Genomic DNA, 13,799 nt, shown 5'->3' with positions numbered 1-13,799 from the left:
CAACTTGATGGCAAGGAACACTCATTCACTCTTTAAAACCAACTTGATGGCAAGGAACACTCATTCACTCTTTAAAACCTGACAGTCCCTCATTGAAATCTCCGCTGCCTATCCCCAGAGCTGTTAACTCATCCTTTCTCAAGGCCACAGAAAATTTCCTCTTATCCTTACCACATGCCAAACTTTGTTTCCAAGCATGTTTTCCCAGTAATAAGATACTAACAGAATGAGAATGATAGTTTATTGAATACAGGCACAGTGCTTTTGCATACTTCCTTTCATTTCATATTATAACTCTATGAAGCAGGTACTTTTTTTTAAACCTATTTTATAGATGAATTAATCTGGAAGCTCAAAGAGGTTCCAAAATTGCCTACGGTCACTCAGCTAATAAGTGGCAGAACTCGGATTTGAATCCAGAATCGTGTGACTGAGCTGAGATTCTTTCCCAGATGAAGCTTTCTGGAGGCAGGGTTCACGTCTCTGTTGTATACTTTGTTTTTCAGTGTGAAAGCAGTTACTGTTTTATGAACTGAACAGATTACAGAAATCTTCTTGGTAGACACCTTGGTTCATCCTTCTAGTCCAGTAGAGATGCTGGACTTCCCAGCTACCAGCATTTCTATCTTCTATCAAAGGGTGGTCTTTTTCTTCATTCCACCTCATGGAGAAGATCATTTGAAGGGCCACAGGAATTGTTTGCCCCTTTGAAAGTGTTTCCTAGCAGCATATATCTCGATTCATGAATCAGATCCTTCATGCAGATGATACCGTATTTCCCTAAGAAATCATGTAGTCAATATGTTATCTATTAGTGCCATTTGCTTCTTATTGATAATTGCCATCATCACATGTGTAGATCATTTGATTCACTGACTTCAGGTTTGGGTACCCCTAGGCAATATATTTTTCCACAATTTTCAGCATATTAATTGAAGTCTTGCTGAGCTTACCGAAGGTGCCATTGAAGATCTGGCAAAGGCAGAGAAACTGAAACACCTTTCGAGTCTTTGGGCTCACATCATTGATACCACTGATTCTGATAACAAATGCCAACTTGGGCTCTGCAGGTCCATAGAAGTTGCCAATTTTTCTTGCCATCCTAGCTATTTGAATCTCAGTTCAGTGCATCTGTCTAGATTCCTTGTGATAATACTTGGTTTTTTTAATAGATAGGCTTCCTCCTTGCCTTTTGAAGTACTTTTTGGCCAAACTTCTTTCTCGGATGCTTGATTATTCATTCTGTGGAAAGTCTTTTGCTTTTTCTGAAGGGCATAGCAGTATCCTTCATTTTCTTCTCTTCAACACCCTCCATGGTTCTAGCTAGGATAAAAAAAAGGGGTGGAGGCTCTCTGTTGTATCTTTATAGTAGTGTAGCCAGGAAGGTTTGAGCAATGGTGTCTGACAAATTAGAAATTTCTCTATAGGTGTGCTAACTGGTTCTTCAGGCACCCTTCCTATCTCTGTTGTTTAGTATGCCTATGTTGTTGATGATCCTCCTTTGTGTGTGATCAGTGTTATTTCTGGGCTGTTGATCTGCAATTCTATTTTTGTACCAGAGCCATGACCAATTGGATATGCAGGCTGGTGCTGAGAGGAGGTTGTCTGCCTTCAATGGCTTCTGGCTGGTTAGACTGCCATACAACACAGAGCTGCTTTGACTTTCCAGGACAATTTTCTGCACTTGCCTGGGGAGTCATTTGGGATCATCTGTAGCTTACTGTGGTGAGAGCAGGCCCCAGGATATTTACACTGTGATTTAGGCCAGTGTTGGGGATCCTGTTAGCTTTCCAGGGCTGATCTTTAAGGGGAACAGAAGTAGGAGTCACTAAGAACTCCTGGTCTAGCCTGTGTTTTCTTGTTCACATTTGCCTTCTTAGTGTCTAGGGAGTAGGGGACTAGGCTTAGTACAAGGATTTTATTTCCTGTCTTCTCTTACCCTGCCTCTATTTCTATAGGCCTTGCTGATCCCCCACTCTTAAGGAGCACACAACAACCATGGTTACTCAGTCCCTGAGGTGGAGGACTCTCTAGTCTGGTTTTGTTGTATAAAATAACCCATGGAAACTTAGATAATAAATGTGTGTTGTTTTAAGATGTTAAGTTATAGGAATTTGTTCTGCAGCAATAGAAAACTATCACAGGACTGTTGGAGATCCCAGATAATTTAATTAATTTATTTTCTTGTTGTTGAAAATATACACAGCAAAACATACATTAATTCAGACATTCCTCTGTGTACAAGAATAGTGATTATATTCTTTTTGTGCATACCTTTTTACTCTCCTTTTCTGAATTGTTCCTTCTCCATTACTAGACTGTGACTCACAAGGTCGGCAGTTCAAACCCACCAGCTGCTTCTTGGAAACCCTATACTGGGTCACTATGAGGTGGGACTGATTCAACGGCACTCAACAACAACATTAATATAAACTGACTGCCCCCTAATTTTCCTATGTTTTGAGTTGCTGCTGTCAATTTGATACCACAGATAGATCTTAAAAGAACATAATGCTCTTAATTGTTGTTGTTAAGTGCCATCGAGTCGGTTCTGACCCACAGTGCCCCTCAATAGGGTTTCCGAGGAGCAGTTGGTGAGCTTGAACCGCCAACCTTGCAGTTCATACAGCTTTGCAGTCTGGCGCATTAACCCACAGCGCCACACCAGGACTCCAATGCTCTTAATAGCAAAAAAAACAGAAGGTAACAAATGCTGGCGAGGGTGTAGAGACACTGCAACGCTCTTACATTGTTGGTGAGACTGTAAAATGGTGCAGCCACTGTAGAAAACAGTATGGCACTTCCTCAAAAAGTTAGAAATAGCAGTACAGTATGACCTAGCAATTCTTTTATTTGTCATATATCCCCATGCCATGAATAGATATATGCACACCCATGTTCATTGCAGCACTATGCACAATAGCAAAAAGATGGAGACAGCCTAAATGCCCATCAGTATAAGAAAAGATAAACTTTGGTACATACACACAATGAATACTACACAGTGTTTAAGAATAGCAATAAATCTGTGAAACACCTCATAATATGGATGAACCTGGAGGACATTATGCTGAGTAAAATTAGTTAATTGCAAAAGGACAAATATTGTATGTGACCACTATTGTAAAAATTCAAGAAAAAGTTTTCATGCTAAAAGAAACATTGATGGTTACCAGGATGGGAGGGAAAGGAGAATTATTCACAGGCTAGAAGGTTGTTATTGTTATGTGCTGTTGAGTCAGTTCGTACTCATAGTGACTCTTTATAGGGTTTCCAGTGAGTGACTGGTGAGTTGGAGTCACCAACCTTGTGATTCAAACGGACCTTTCAGTACAGTGCTTATCCTACACTATAGACACCTGCTAACTCAGGTGATGGGGAGGGTGATATGCAAGAAGAGGGAGGTTGGCAGAATAATGATGAAGACAGGTGCAGATGCAGGGAGAAAGGCAAATGGTTAAAGGAAATAGAGGTAAATAATATTATATACACAGCTCTGAAACAACCATGTTTTACTGGTAAATACGTGGACAGATGCTCAGGCTGAATGGGTATGAAAGGGAGAGTGGGAGTATACTGACAAATATAACAAATGTTAAAGTAATTGACAGAGGATATCTATACATATTTGCTACAAACACACCTATGAATGTGGTGGAACATACAGGAGGCAAAATGAGAAAAACTTCTTAGATACTACCAGCGTCTTAAAGCAATGAGTTGCTGGGCCTGGGGGCTCATGACCATGGTCAATTGGCAGAATATAATCCTCAAAGACAATGCTCTACGTCTTATTTTGGTAAGTAGTGACTGGGACCTTAAAAGCTCATGAGTGGCCATCAAAGGTGCAAGTAATTCTCTCTCCATGTGCAGAAGAAAGAAGAGAGATGGAAATTGAAAATGCTTGGAATCAACTAGTCCAGTGGACCAATGGAACATGTAAACATCAGTCATCATGACTCAGAGACCAGAAGAACTAGATGGTGCCCAGCTATTACTCCTAGCTTCTCTGAAAGGAATCATATTAGAAGGTCCCAGATAGAGTGGGATAAAATGTAGATTAAAACTCAAAATTGTAAAAAAAAATTAAGACGACTAGGCTTACTGGTCAGAAACGGAACTCACACTCATGGCCCACTTTCCAGCTAAGCAGTAGATAGGGAGGTGGCAACAACACTAGTAAGATATGCTCATCAAGGAATAGCCAACCATTCAAAATCACAAAGGTGACATTTGCCTAAGGGAAGGAGGGTGGAAATAACCACAGGGAGGAAGTGGGATAACTGTTATTACATGGAGGAAATTGCAGTTATTAAGATGAAATAAAGCATATGATTTATTGAATATAAAATTGATGATCTTCTGTAAACCTTCACTCAATTTAAAATAAAAAGTTTCTAAAAAAAGGTATACACAAATCAAATAGACTACTACATCTGTGGAAAGAGAAGGTAGAAAAGCTCCATATCATCAGCCAAAACAAGGCCAGGGGCAGATTGTAGAACAGACCATCAATTGTTCATATGCAAATTCAGACTGAAGCTGAAGAAAATAAAAATAATAAGTTCATTAGAGCCAAATTATGACCTTGAATATATCCCACCTGAATTTAGAGATCATCTGAAGAACAGATTTGATACATTAAACCCTAAAGACCGGAGACCAGAAGAGTTGTGGGATGACATCAAGAACATTATACAAGTAGAAAGCAAAAAGTCATTAAGACAAGAAAGAGGGGGAAGTTCAAAATCGATGTCAGAAGAGACACTGAAACTGACTCTCCAGCGTAGAGATGCTAAAGAAAATGGAAGAAATGAAGCTGAACAGAAAATTTCAAAGGTCAGCTCGAGAAGACAAAGTCAAATATTACAACAAAATGTGCAAAGATCTGGAGTCAGAAAACCAAAAGGGAAGAACATGCTCAGCATTTCTAAAGCTGGGGGAAGTGAAGAAAAAATTCAAGTTTCGACTTTCGTTATTGAAGGATTCTCTGGACAAATTATTGAATGATGCAGAAAGCATCAAAAGAAGGTGGAAGGAATACACAGAATCTGTATCAAAAGGAAATAGTTGATGTTCAACCATTTCAAGAGGTAGCATATGATTAAGAGCCAATGATACTGAAGGAAGAAGTCCAAGGTGCATTGAAGGAATTGGCAAAGAACAAGGCACCAGGAATTGATGGAATAAAAATTGAAATCTTTCAAGAAAGATGGCACAGGAGGCACTCAATCACATCTGCCAAGAAATTTGGAAGACAACTACCTGGCCAACTGACTGGAAGAGCTTCTATTTGTGCCCATTCCAAAGAAAGGTGCCCCAACAGAATGCAGAAATCATCAGACAATATCTTTGATATCCCATGCAATTAAAGTTTTGTTAAATGTAATACAGAAACGGCTGCAAGCATACATTGACAGAACTTCTGAGGTTCAAGCTGGCGTGGAATGAGGGATATTATTGCTGATGTCCGATGGATCTTGGCTGAAAGCAGAGAATACCAGAAAGATGTTTACCTGCGCTTTATTGACTTTTGATTGTGTGGATTGTTACAAGCTATGGACAACATTGCGAAGTATGAGTATTCCAGAACACCTAATTGTGTTCATGTGGAATCTGTACATGGACCAAGATGCAGTTCAAACATAACATGGGAACACTGAATGGTTTAAAATCAAGGAAGGTGTGCGACAGGGTTTTATTCTTTCACCATACTTATTCAACCTGTATGCTGAGCAGATAATCCGAGAAGCTGAGTTATATGAAGAAAAACGTGGCATCAAGATTGGAGGAAGACTCATTAATAACCTGCAATATGCAGATGATACAACCCTGCTTGCTAAAAGTGAAGAGGATATAAAATATTTACTGATGAAGATCAAAGACCACACCCTTTGTTAAGGATTGCATCTCAATATAAAAACAAGATCCTTACCACTGGACCAATAAACAACATTCTTAACAGAGAAAAGATTAAAGTTGTCAAGGATTTCATTCTTCTTTGATCAACCATCAATATACACGGAAGCAGCAGTCAAGAAATCAAATGATGTATTGCATTAGGCAAATCTACTGCACAAGGCCTTTTTAAAAGTGTTGAAGAGCAAAGATGTCAGCTTGAGGACTAAAGTGCTCCTGACCCAAGCCATGGTATTTTCAATAACTTCATATGCATGCAAAAGCTGGACAGTGAACAAGGAAGACCACAGAAGAATTGATGGTTTTGAGTTATGGTGTTGGAGGAGAATATTGAAAATACCATGGGCTGCCAAAAGAACAAACAGATTTGTGTTGGAAGAAGTGCAGCTAGAGTTCTCCTTGGAGGCCAAGATGGCCAAATTTTGTCTCTCATACTTTGGATATATTGTCAGGAGGGACCAGTTGCTGGAGAAGTATATCATGTTTGGTAAGGTGGAGGGTCAGAGAAAAAGAGGATGACCCCCAGCGAGATGGATTGGCATAGTGGCAGCATCAATGGGCATGGCAACAATTGTGTGTTTAGTCCAGGACCAGGCAGTGTTTAGTTCTGTTGTGCACAGGGTCACTATGAGTCAGTACCAACTCGATGGCATTTAACAACAATAACAACAACAAAGACATAATGCTCAAAGCAGACCATTTTTACTAGTTAAACAAAACTATGGTTTGACTTTAAAAAGACTTCAGGTAATATTATTGGTTTAAGGTTTAAAGATTACCTGGGGTAATAGTTTTTGAGTTTCTTCCAGCCTCCATGACTTCAGAAAGTCTGAATTGCATGATAATTTAAAATCTATTCTGCATTTTCCTCCTTTTGATCAGGTTTCTTCTTCTAGAATCTTTGATCAGAATGTTCACAATGGTATCTGGGCATCACCCAGTTCTTCTGGTCTCATGGAGGCAATTAAGCACACATCCATTTCCTTCCTCCTCCTGTTCTTGATTTTCCTTTTTTTTTCTGTTGCTCCAAGTTGAATAGAAACCAACTGCTATGTCTTGCATAGTCACTTGCAAGTTTGTTAAGACTCCAGGCACTGTGTAAGGAACTAGGAGATAAATCAAAAGCACTAAATAGGCCAGTTAATTGCCATGGCCCTTGAAACCATGACTCTAAATCTCCAAACCAAGGAATGAAATCCCTCCTCTGAGGTGTTTGGTTATATTATAAGCAGCCTCTTCTGTTACTCTTTAGTTATTCTTGTAACTTTTACACAACTTTTGTCAATTCAACTTTTTGCAGATTGTCTTAGTGCTGCTATAACAGAAGTGCAAGTGGATGATTTGAACAAAAAGAAATTTATTCTCTGTTTAAAAGATTTGAAGTCCAAATTCAGGGCAGCAGCTTTAGGGGCAGTCTTTCTTTCTCTGTTAACTCTGGGGGCTCTGCTACTGGCTCTTCTTTCTTGGTGGTACTGAGGTCCCTCCTTCTCTCTCCTTTTATCTCTTATAATATAAAAAGTGATACAGGCCACACATCAGGGAAACTCCCCTTACATCATTCTGAATAAGGTTGTTCCATCCTATCCTAATCCCCTTACAATTAATTGACTGATCATATCAGGCATGTCACGGCTTGGATTACATCATTACATAACTGGTAAACCACTGAGAATCTTGACTCATTTTTGAGGGACACAATTCAATCCATTGCACGATGTATGGCTAATTGATGGCACTTACAATAATGGGTTGTGTAGCCCTGCTCTTAATTAATGTGATTTTTCCATCACTGTAAACCAAAAGTATTCCATGAGCAATAGCTCCCCTTCTTCTTGCGTCCCTGGTAACCACTAATAAACTTTTGTCTGTGTGCATGTGAAAATTCCATTCCTCTATGTGAATCAATCACCTTGCAGAAAGCAATTTGGCCTTTGTTCTCTGTTCTGTCTAGCTGGACCCACACCTGAAGCTATTGAATGGGGGCTTATCAGACCAAGAGGGACCACTTGGGGGCGTGATGTTAAGACAGGAGGCATGATGTAATCTGTCATGGCCACATGATGAGGCTGATAAGAATCCTGAGCCATAAGGCTCAGGTGGAGCTTCCTGGTTGGTGACCATGCACAGGAGAGGGTAGTAGTCATCAGACCAAGAGAGACCACCTGTGGACCTGATGCTGTGACTCAGGAGACATGATAAAATGTATCATGGCCACATGGTGAGGATCATACTAACCTTGAGCCTTAAGCTCAGATGGAGCTTCCTGGCTGGTGACCATGCTCAGGAGATGGTAGCGTATTCCCTATGTGTCTCTTCCTTTGTATTCTTTTTTGTAATAAAACTGTAGCTGTAAGTATAATGTACTGTCCAGGAATTTTGTGATTCCACCAAATTAATGGACCCATAGGATCAATGAGAGCCAGTTTGGCTTCAAGAAGAGTGTCCTTCAGTGAGCTCTGACCTAGTTTTGGGTGGCTGGGGCTGAGACTAGAGGGTTCTGAATGTGTGGCTGATGATGAGACTGGAGAATTGGGAAGGTGAGGATCAGATTCATATCTACACTCTGGCAATTGTATTCATGCAGATCCTTACTATACATTTAGCAATGAAGGTGGGAGTTGCCTACTGTGTTCCTTGCTTACTGAAGATGGTGTGAGGGGGAGGTAGGCTATTGCTAAGTCCAGTGTCCAGAACAAGTGGGAGTCAGCTGTACCTACCTAGGTCTGCACAAAGCCTTTCTCCTATTCTCCCAGCATTTCACTGGAGCACACTCACCTGCCTACCCTGGGTGGGTGAGGGGATGGTACATAGCAGGCATGGTACATGCTTAGGCCCTGAGGCAGTGTTCTTCTGTCTGGTTCTGTTGTGTACTGTGCTCACCATTTCATTTGACCTGTTGTGTTGGATAGGTGGCTGGAGCTAGACCAGTGGAACTGGGGTGATGGGTGCCTGTGATTGAGACTGTCTTTTATAGTCAGGTGTGATGTTTATGGCAGGACCAGGAGCAGCTCATCCATGTCCCAGCTGGGCCCTTGGCCCTTATTGGGGTTCTAGATGAATATTATTCTGAGGTTGAATGACATCATGGAACAGGAAATAATACCTTGGCAGCCTCCCAGGGTCTTTGAGTATTGGGGTGGGGGATCCTCATTTGGATGTGATTCCTCTGATCTGTGTTTTATAAACTTTTGTTCCTTTTTGGTCTCCTCTATAAACAATTGATCAAACATCTGGGAATGGGAGAGGGGTATGGCTCAGGACACAGGAGAGAATTGGGGCCGACCAAGCCAAGTGTTACTTCTGGGTCACCAACTCACTGTCCTATCCTGACAGGCTGATTTACAATGAGACGTCAAGGACCACCCGGTTCCCTGATGGTGTGGATGTGCGTGTCCCTGGCTTTGGGCAGACCTTCTCACTGGAGTTCCTGGACCCCCACAGAATCACTGTGGGTATGTAGCCCTCACTTCTGCCCTCCAGGGCACAGGGCTGGGGTTCTTCTGGACTGCTGATGTGGGAAGAACTCTGCCAGCTTGAGGGGGCCAGCCTGTGAACTGCCACTGACTTGGGTGGGGCACAGTGCTCTGGATCACTCCTCTAGTGACCTCCCTGCAGCAGATGGCACAGTCTCGTTGGCAGATGTGTGGATGACTGGTGCTGCCTGCCACCTGTCTAATCTTTTGCATTTATTACCATAGGTTCCTATTTCCATACCATAGTAGAGAGCCTTGTGGGCTGGGGTTACACACGGGGTGAGGACGTCCGGGGAGCCCCCTATGACTGGCGTCGAGCTCCAAGTAAGCAACTGTTCTCCTCCCCTCCCTGATGTCTTGGAAGGTGAGACAAGGAAGTCAAAGTTACCGTAGGCTCTTCCCCTCAGGCTTCTGGCATCCAGCCCACAGTAGCTGTTCCTCCTAATGTCTTGGACAGTGGGATGGGGGCATGGGAGGTCACAGTCATCACCCCGATCAGATCTTGTCTATGTCCTTCCTCGTCCCTCACCCCAGGACCTCTGGTCCACTGAGCCCTGGGGAGCAACAAGCATGAGGAGGAGGAGGAATGGAGGCTATTTGTTTCCTCCCTTCATGGAAACCTGAGAAAACCTCTATTCTTTCCATCTCCTCATTCTGAGTGTGACCTGAGACCCAATTAGTGGTTTGGGCCCCCGGAACCTTTCCTGCCTGACTCCTGCTTTGCTCTGACTTACAGATGAAAATGGGCCCTACTTCGAGGCCCTTCGCAAGATGATCGAAGAGATGTCCCAGCTGTACGGAGGCCGTGTGGTGCTGGTTGCCCACAGCATGGGCAACATGTACATGCTCTACTTTCTGCAGCAGCAGCCACAGGCCTGGAAGGACAAGTATGTCCGTGCCTTTGTGTCACTGGGTGCGCCCTGGGGGGGCGTGGCCAAGACCCTGCGTGTCTTGGCCTCAGGTAAGACCCTGCCTGGCCCAATGTGGGGTTCTGGTACTGGGGGTGACACCCTCTCTTTCCCTCCACTGTGCTCTTGGAATACTGTCTTATCTCTTCTCTTGGGTCAGCACCCCTCTCTCTCCAGAATGATACTCATAGAAGAGAAGACTCTAAAGTCACAGCTGATTCTACCTTCTCTAGACAATAGTCCTGGCAAGTTTCATATAGCAAGTATAGGGAGTAAACCTAACTGTTGGCCACCCACACCCATACTCACACTGCTGAGACCTGACTGACCTAACTCAGTTTGACCCAAAGTTCTTTGGGGAAGCCTTTTCTTACCCCCATTCTTACCCCCATTCTCACTTCTTCATCTCCGTCCTTCTCCAGAGCAGAAGGAGAACTGTAGTTTCCTGCTCTGAGTTGCACCGCCATCTGTGGGGTGCGGGGAGCCTCTGTAGACAAAAGCAGGGAGGAAGCCAGTGCAGACCCATTGGGCCTGCTTGCCTGGCAATTTGGAAAACCACTTCCTTTGCCCACATAGCCCTCTGCAATCAACCTGCTAGCTATAGCTGTTGGTACTCTAGATGGGGCTAGGACTGGATGGCTGCCCCATTGTCTTTCACTGGGGGAGTGGTGAGCCAGGGCTGGGTCTGATAAGCTGCTTCCTTAAGTCACCTAGATGACATTGCTAAGACTATCGTATTGGTTAGTTAGTTAGTGGATGGTGTGGTTGGGCCAGGCCTGGTGTGTCTCCTAGCACTTACCTTGGGTTGATAATGAACCTAGGGCTCAGAGCCTCACAGGTGGAGTGAGGGCTTATCCCAGCCTTGTCTGTCCAGCCTGCACATGGAGGGACAGATGCAGGTACCACTTGAGTCTGAGATGGGACCATGGGGGAGTTCAGATGTCAGGCCCTGGAAATCAGGGAGCAGGGATGACCCGTGGGCCCCTTTTGTTGTTAAGTGCTGTTGAGTCAGTTCCGCTCTTAGTGACCTTGTATAGGGTTTTCGAGGAGTGGCTGGTGAACTTGAACCACCACCTTTGCGGTTCAAACTGACCTTGCAGTCCAGCACATTAACCTGCGGCACCAGGTTAGAAGACACCAGGACTTCTAGGGACATTTTTTTCCTAGGGGTTCTAGAGCTAGGTAGCCAGGCAGAACCGAGGTCCTAGAGTCAGTCAGGGAAGCCTCTCTGCGTTAAGTGATGTGTCACTGTGGGTCCTGAACAGATAAAAAGACTGTGCTTCCAAGTGATTCTTACAGATCCCATACATAAGAACCACATGGAGATCTTGTTCAAAGGAATACAATGATTCAGTCGGTCTGTGGTGGAAATGTAGACTCTCACTTGAGCCAAAATGAACAGCCTTGAAACTTCCCTCAGAGTTGTTTACAGATGAGGGTGTGTGTTGCCTAATCCCTGGTGACTAAATGCAAAAGGAAAGAAACAAACCATGCTTGTGTGTTTTCCTGATGTAGCAAAAGGAAAAGCGAAGCAGTAAATGCGATGCAAGGATGGTTATTATCACATGCTGTGGATATCACATGCTTGACAGAGTTACTGGCTGGATCTGGCAGGGGGCCTGGTGGTAAGCATGTTTGCAGCCAGCTTGCATTCCTGAGTAGAGACTGACCAGAAACTTCTCCCTGCAGGAGACAACAACCGGATCCCAGTGATTAAGTCGCTAAGGATCAGGGAGCAGCAGCGGTCTGCTGTCTCCACCAGCTGGCTGTTGCCTTACAATTATAGCTGGTCACCTGAGAAGGTGTTTGTACGCACACCCACCACCAACTACACTCTACAGGACTATCACCAGTTCTTCCAGGACATTGGCTTTGAGGATGGCTGGCTCATGCGGCAGGACACGGAGGGGCTGGTTGATGCCACAGTGCCACCTGGTGTCCAAATGCACTGCCTCTATGGCACTGGGGTCTCCACACCAGACTCCTTCTACTATGAGAGCTTCTCTGACCATGACCCTAAAATCTCCTTTGGTGATGGTGATGGCACTGTGAACCTGCAGAGTGTGCTGCAGTGCCAGGCCTGGCGTGGCCGCCAGAAGCAGCAAGTGTCGCTGCTGGAGCTGCCAGGGAGCGAGCACATTGAGATGCTGAGCAACACCGCCACCTTGGCCTATCTGAAGCGCCTGCTCCTTGGGCCCTGATTCCTGTGCCAGCAAGGCTGTTGGGTGACTTGGCCATAGCCTCTTCTCTTGACCTCTGGGGCTATGTTTGTCACCAACTCTCTAAGGTCCTAAGTATCTGCCGCAGGGAAGTGCTTCTTAATCTCCTTGTGTGGGAGTGAAAGAGGAAGAACTCAGGTCTGAATTTTGATAAAAAAAGGACACTGTTACTGGTGGAGCTGCTGTGGCCTCCGGACTGCTGCCTCCATGGGGCGGACTGCTTGGCACACGGTCCTAGTCCCCTGCTTCAGGCCTGTGTCCTCCTCGTACCCTATGGCCTCATCATACTTACCCACTAGGCCCTGGCCTCTCAGCTTTCTTGTGACGGGTGTCGCAGAGCTGCGGTCCCTGCCCCCAAGAGTCCAGGAGTGGGGTTCTGATCCTAAAGGTGATACCACCCATATACTGGCCTAAGCCTCAGGCCCATGTGAGCCTACCACTGACCATGGGTGACTGGAACTGCTGGCCCCTGAGGCCTAGCCTCTCAGCAGTCTGGGGGCTTCTTGGGGTCAGCCAGTCCCCCCTGCAGACTGGGGTAGATTGTTGTGTTCTCCACAGTTCCCAGGCCCCTTAGCATTCATTCCAAACTCCTTACCTCCAGGAGAAGCCTTGCCAACTCTGACTTGGGAGCTCAGTCGGGGGCAGCAGATGGCCCCCAGTCCTGGGGACTATGTCTCAGGACCCTTGATTCTCTCAGTTGGGCTGTTGGCCCAAGTATTGATGCTGACTTTCTTTGTCAGGACTGTGTATGGTCCATGGATAGAGCAGGGCCCAGTGTCATGACCTAGGTGCCTGTGGAGAAACAGAGCTCAGGGAAACAGCAAAGGCTGCCCAGAGTTTCTTTAAACTGCCCTTTCAGTAACTCACCGCCACACTGCCACCTTGCCCAAGGGTCTCCCCAGCATCGAAATGGGCTGACTCAGGGTGAGAGGAGAGGAGCTCCTGTCCACCCTGCCAAACACCAGGCAGCTGAGTGCTCTTCAGTCTACAGGGCCTAGGCCAGAAACTTGAGGGCACTGGTAGGCTGCCCCCTTGGACAGCCAGGTGCCTTATGGGTTCTCCTGGAGGTCTTCTCTCTGCTCCAGAGGTGCTGTGACAGCCTTCCCATGATAGCAGGAAATGGAAGATCTGAGTAGCAGAGGGCTCCAAGAGAGTGACTGGCTAGCTATATGCCAAGATTTTGGGTTCAGCTTTATAGGTGGGGCCTATAAACCACATTCAGAGACTGTCAGACCAGATTCTGCTGCTCTTCCTTAAGGCCTGCGGAGCTGGGCTTTCTC

General features: G+C 45.0%; 1 protein-coding gene across 1 annotated transcript in view; it reads left to right on the top strand.

Moving 5' to 3' along the window:
- Positions 1 to 12,566, top strand: part of PLA2G15 (phospholipase A2, group XV) — a 25,109-nt gene extending 12,543 nt beyond the window's left edge. The window contains exons 3-6 of the mRNA XM_006860222.1: positions 9,253 to 9,371; positions 9,618 to 9,716; positions 10,129 to 10,353; positions 11,990 to 12,566. Coding sequence (XP_006860284.1) covers positions 9,253 to 9,371; positions 9,618 to 9,716; positions 10,129 to 10,353; positions 11,990 to 12,501 — 955 coding nt within the window. The 3' untranslated portion in view covers positions 12,502 to 12,566. The remainder of the gene's footprint in view (positions 1 to 9,252; positions 9,372 to 9,617; positions 9,717 to 10,128; positions 10,354 to 11,989) is intronic.
- Positions 12,567 to 13,799: the final 1,233 nt, after the last annotated feature.

Source organism: Chrysochloris asiatica, unplaced genomic scaffold (genome assembly GCF_000296735.1).
Source record: "Chrysochloris asiatica unplaced genomic scaffold, ChrAsi1.0 scaffold00037, whole genome shotgun sequence".
Classification (NCBI taxonomy): Eukaryota; Metazoa; Chordata; class Mammalia; order Afrosoricida; family Chrysochloridae; genus Chrysochloris; species Chrysochloris asiatica.
Note: the sequence above shows the minus strand (reverse complement) of the source record. Positions and strands in the feature narration are given on the sequence as shown.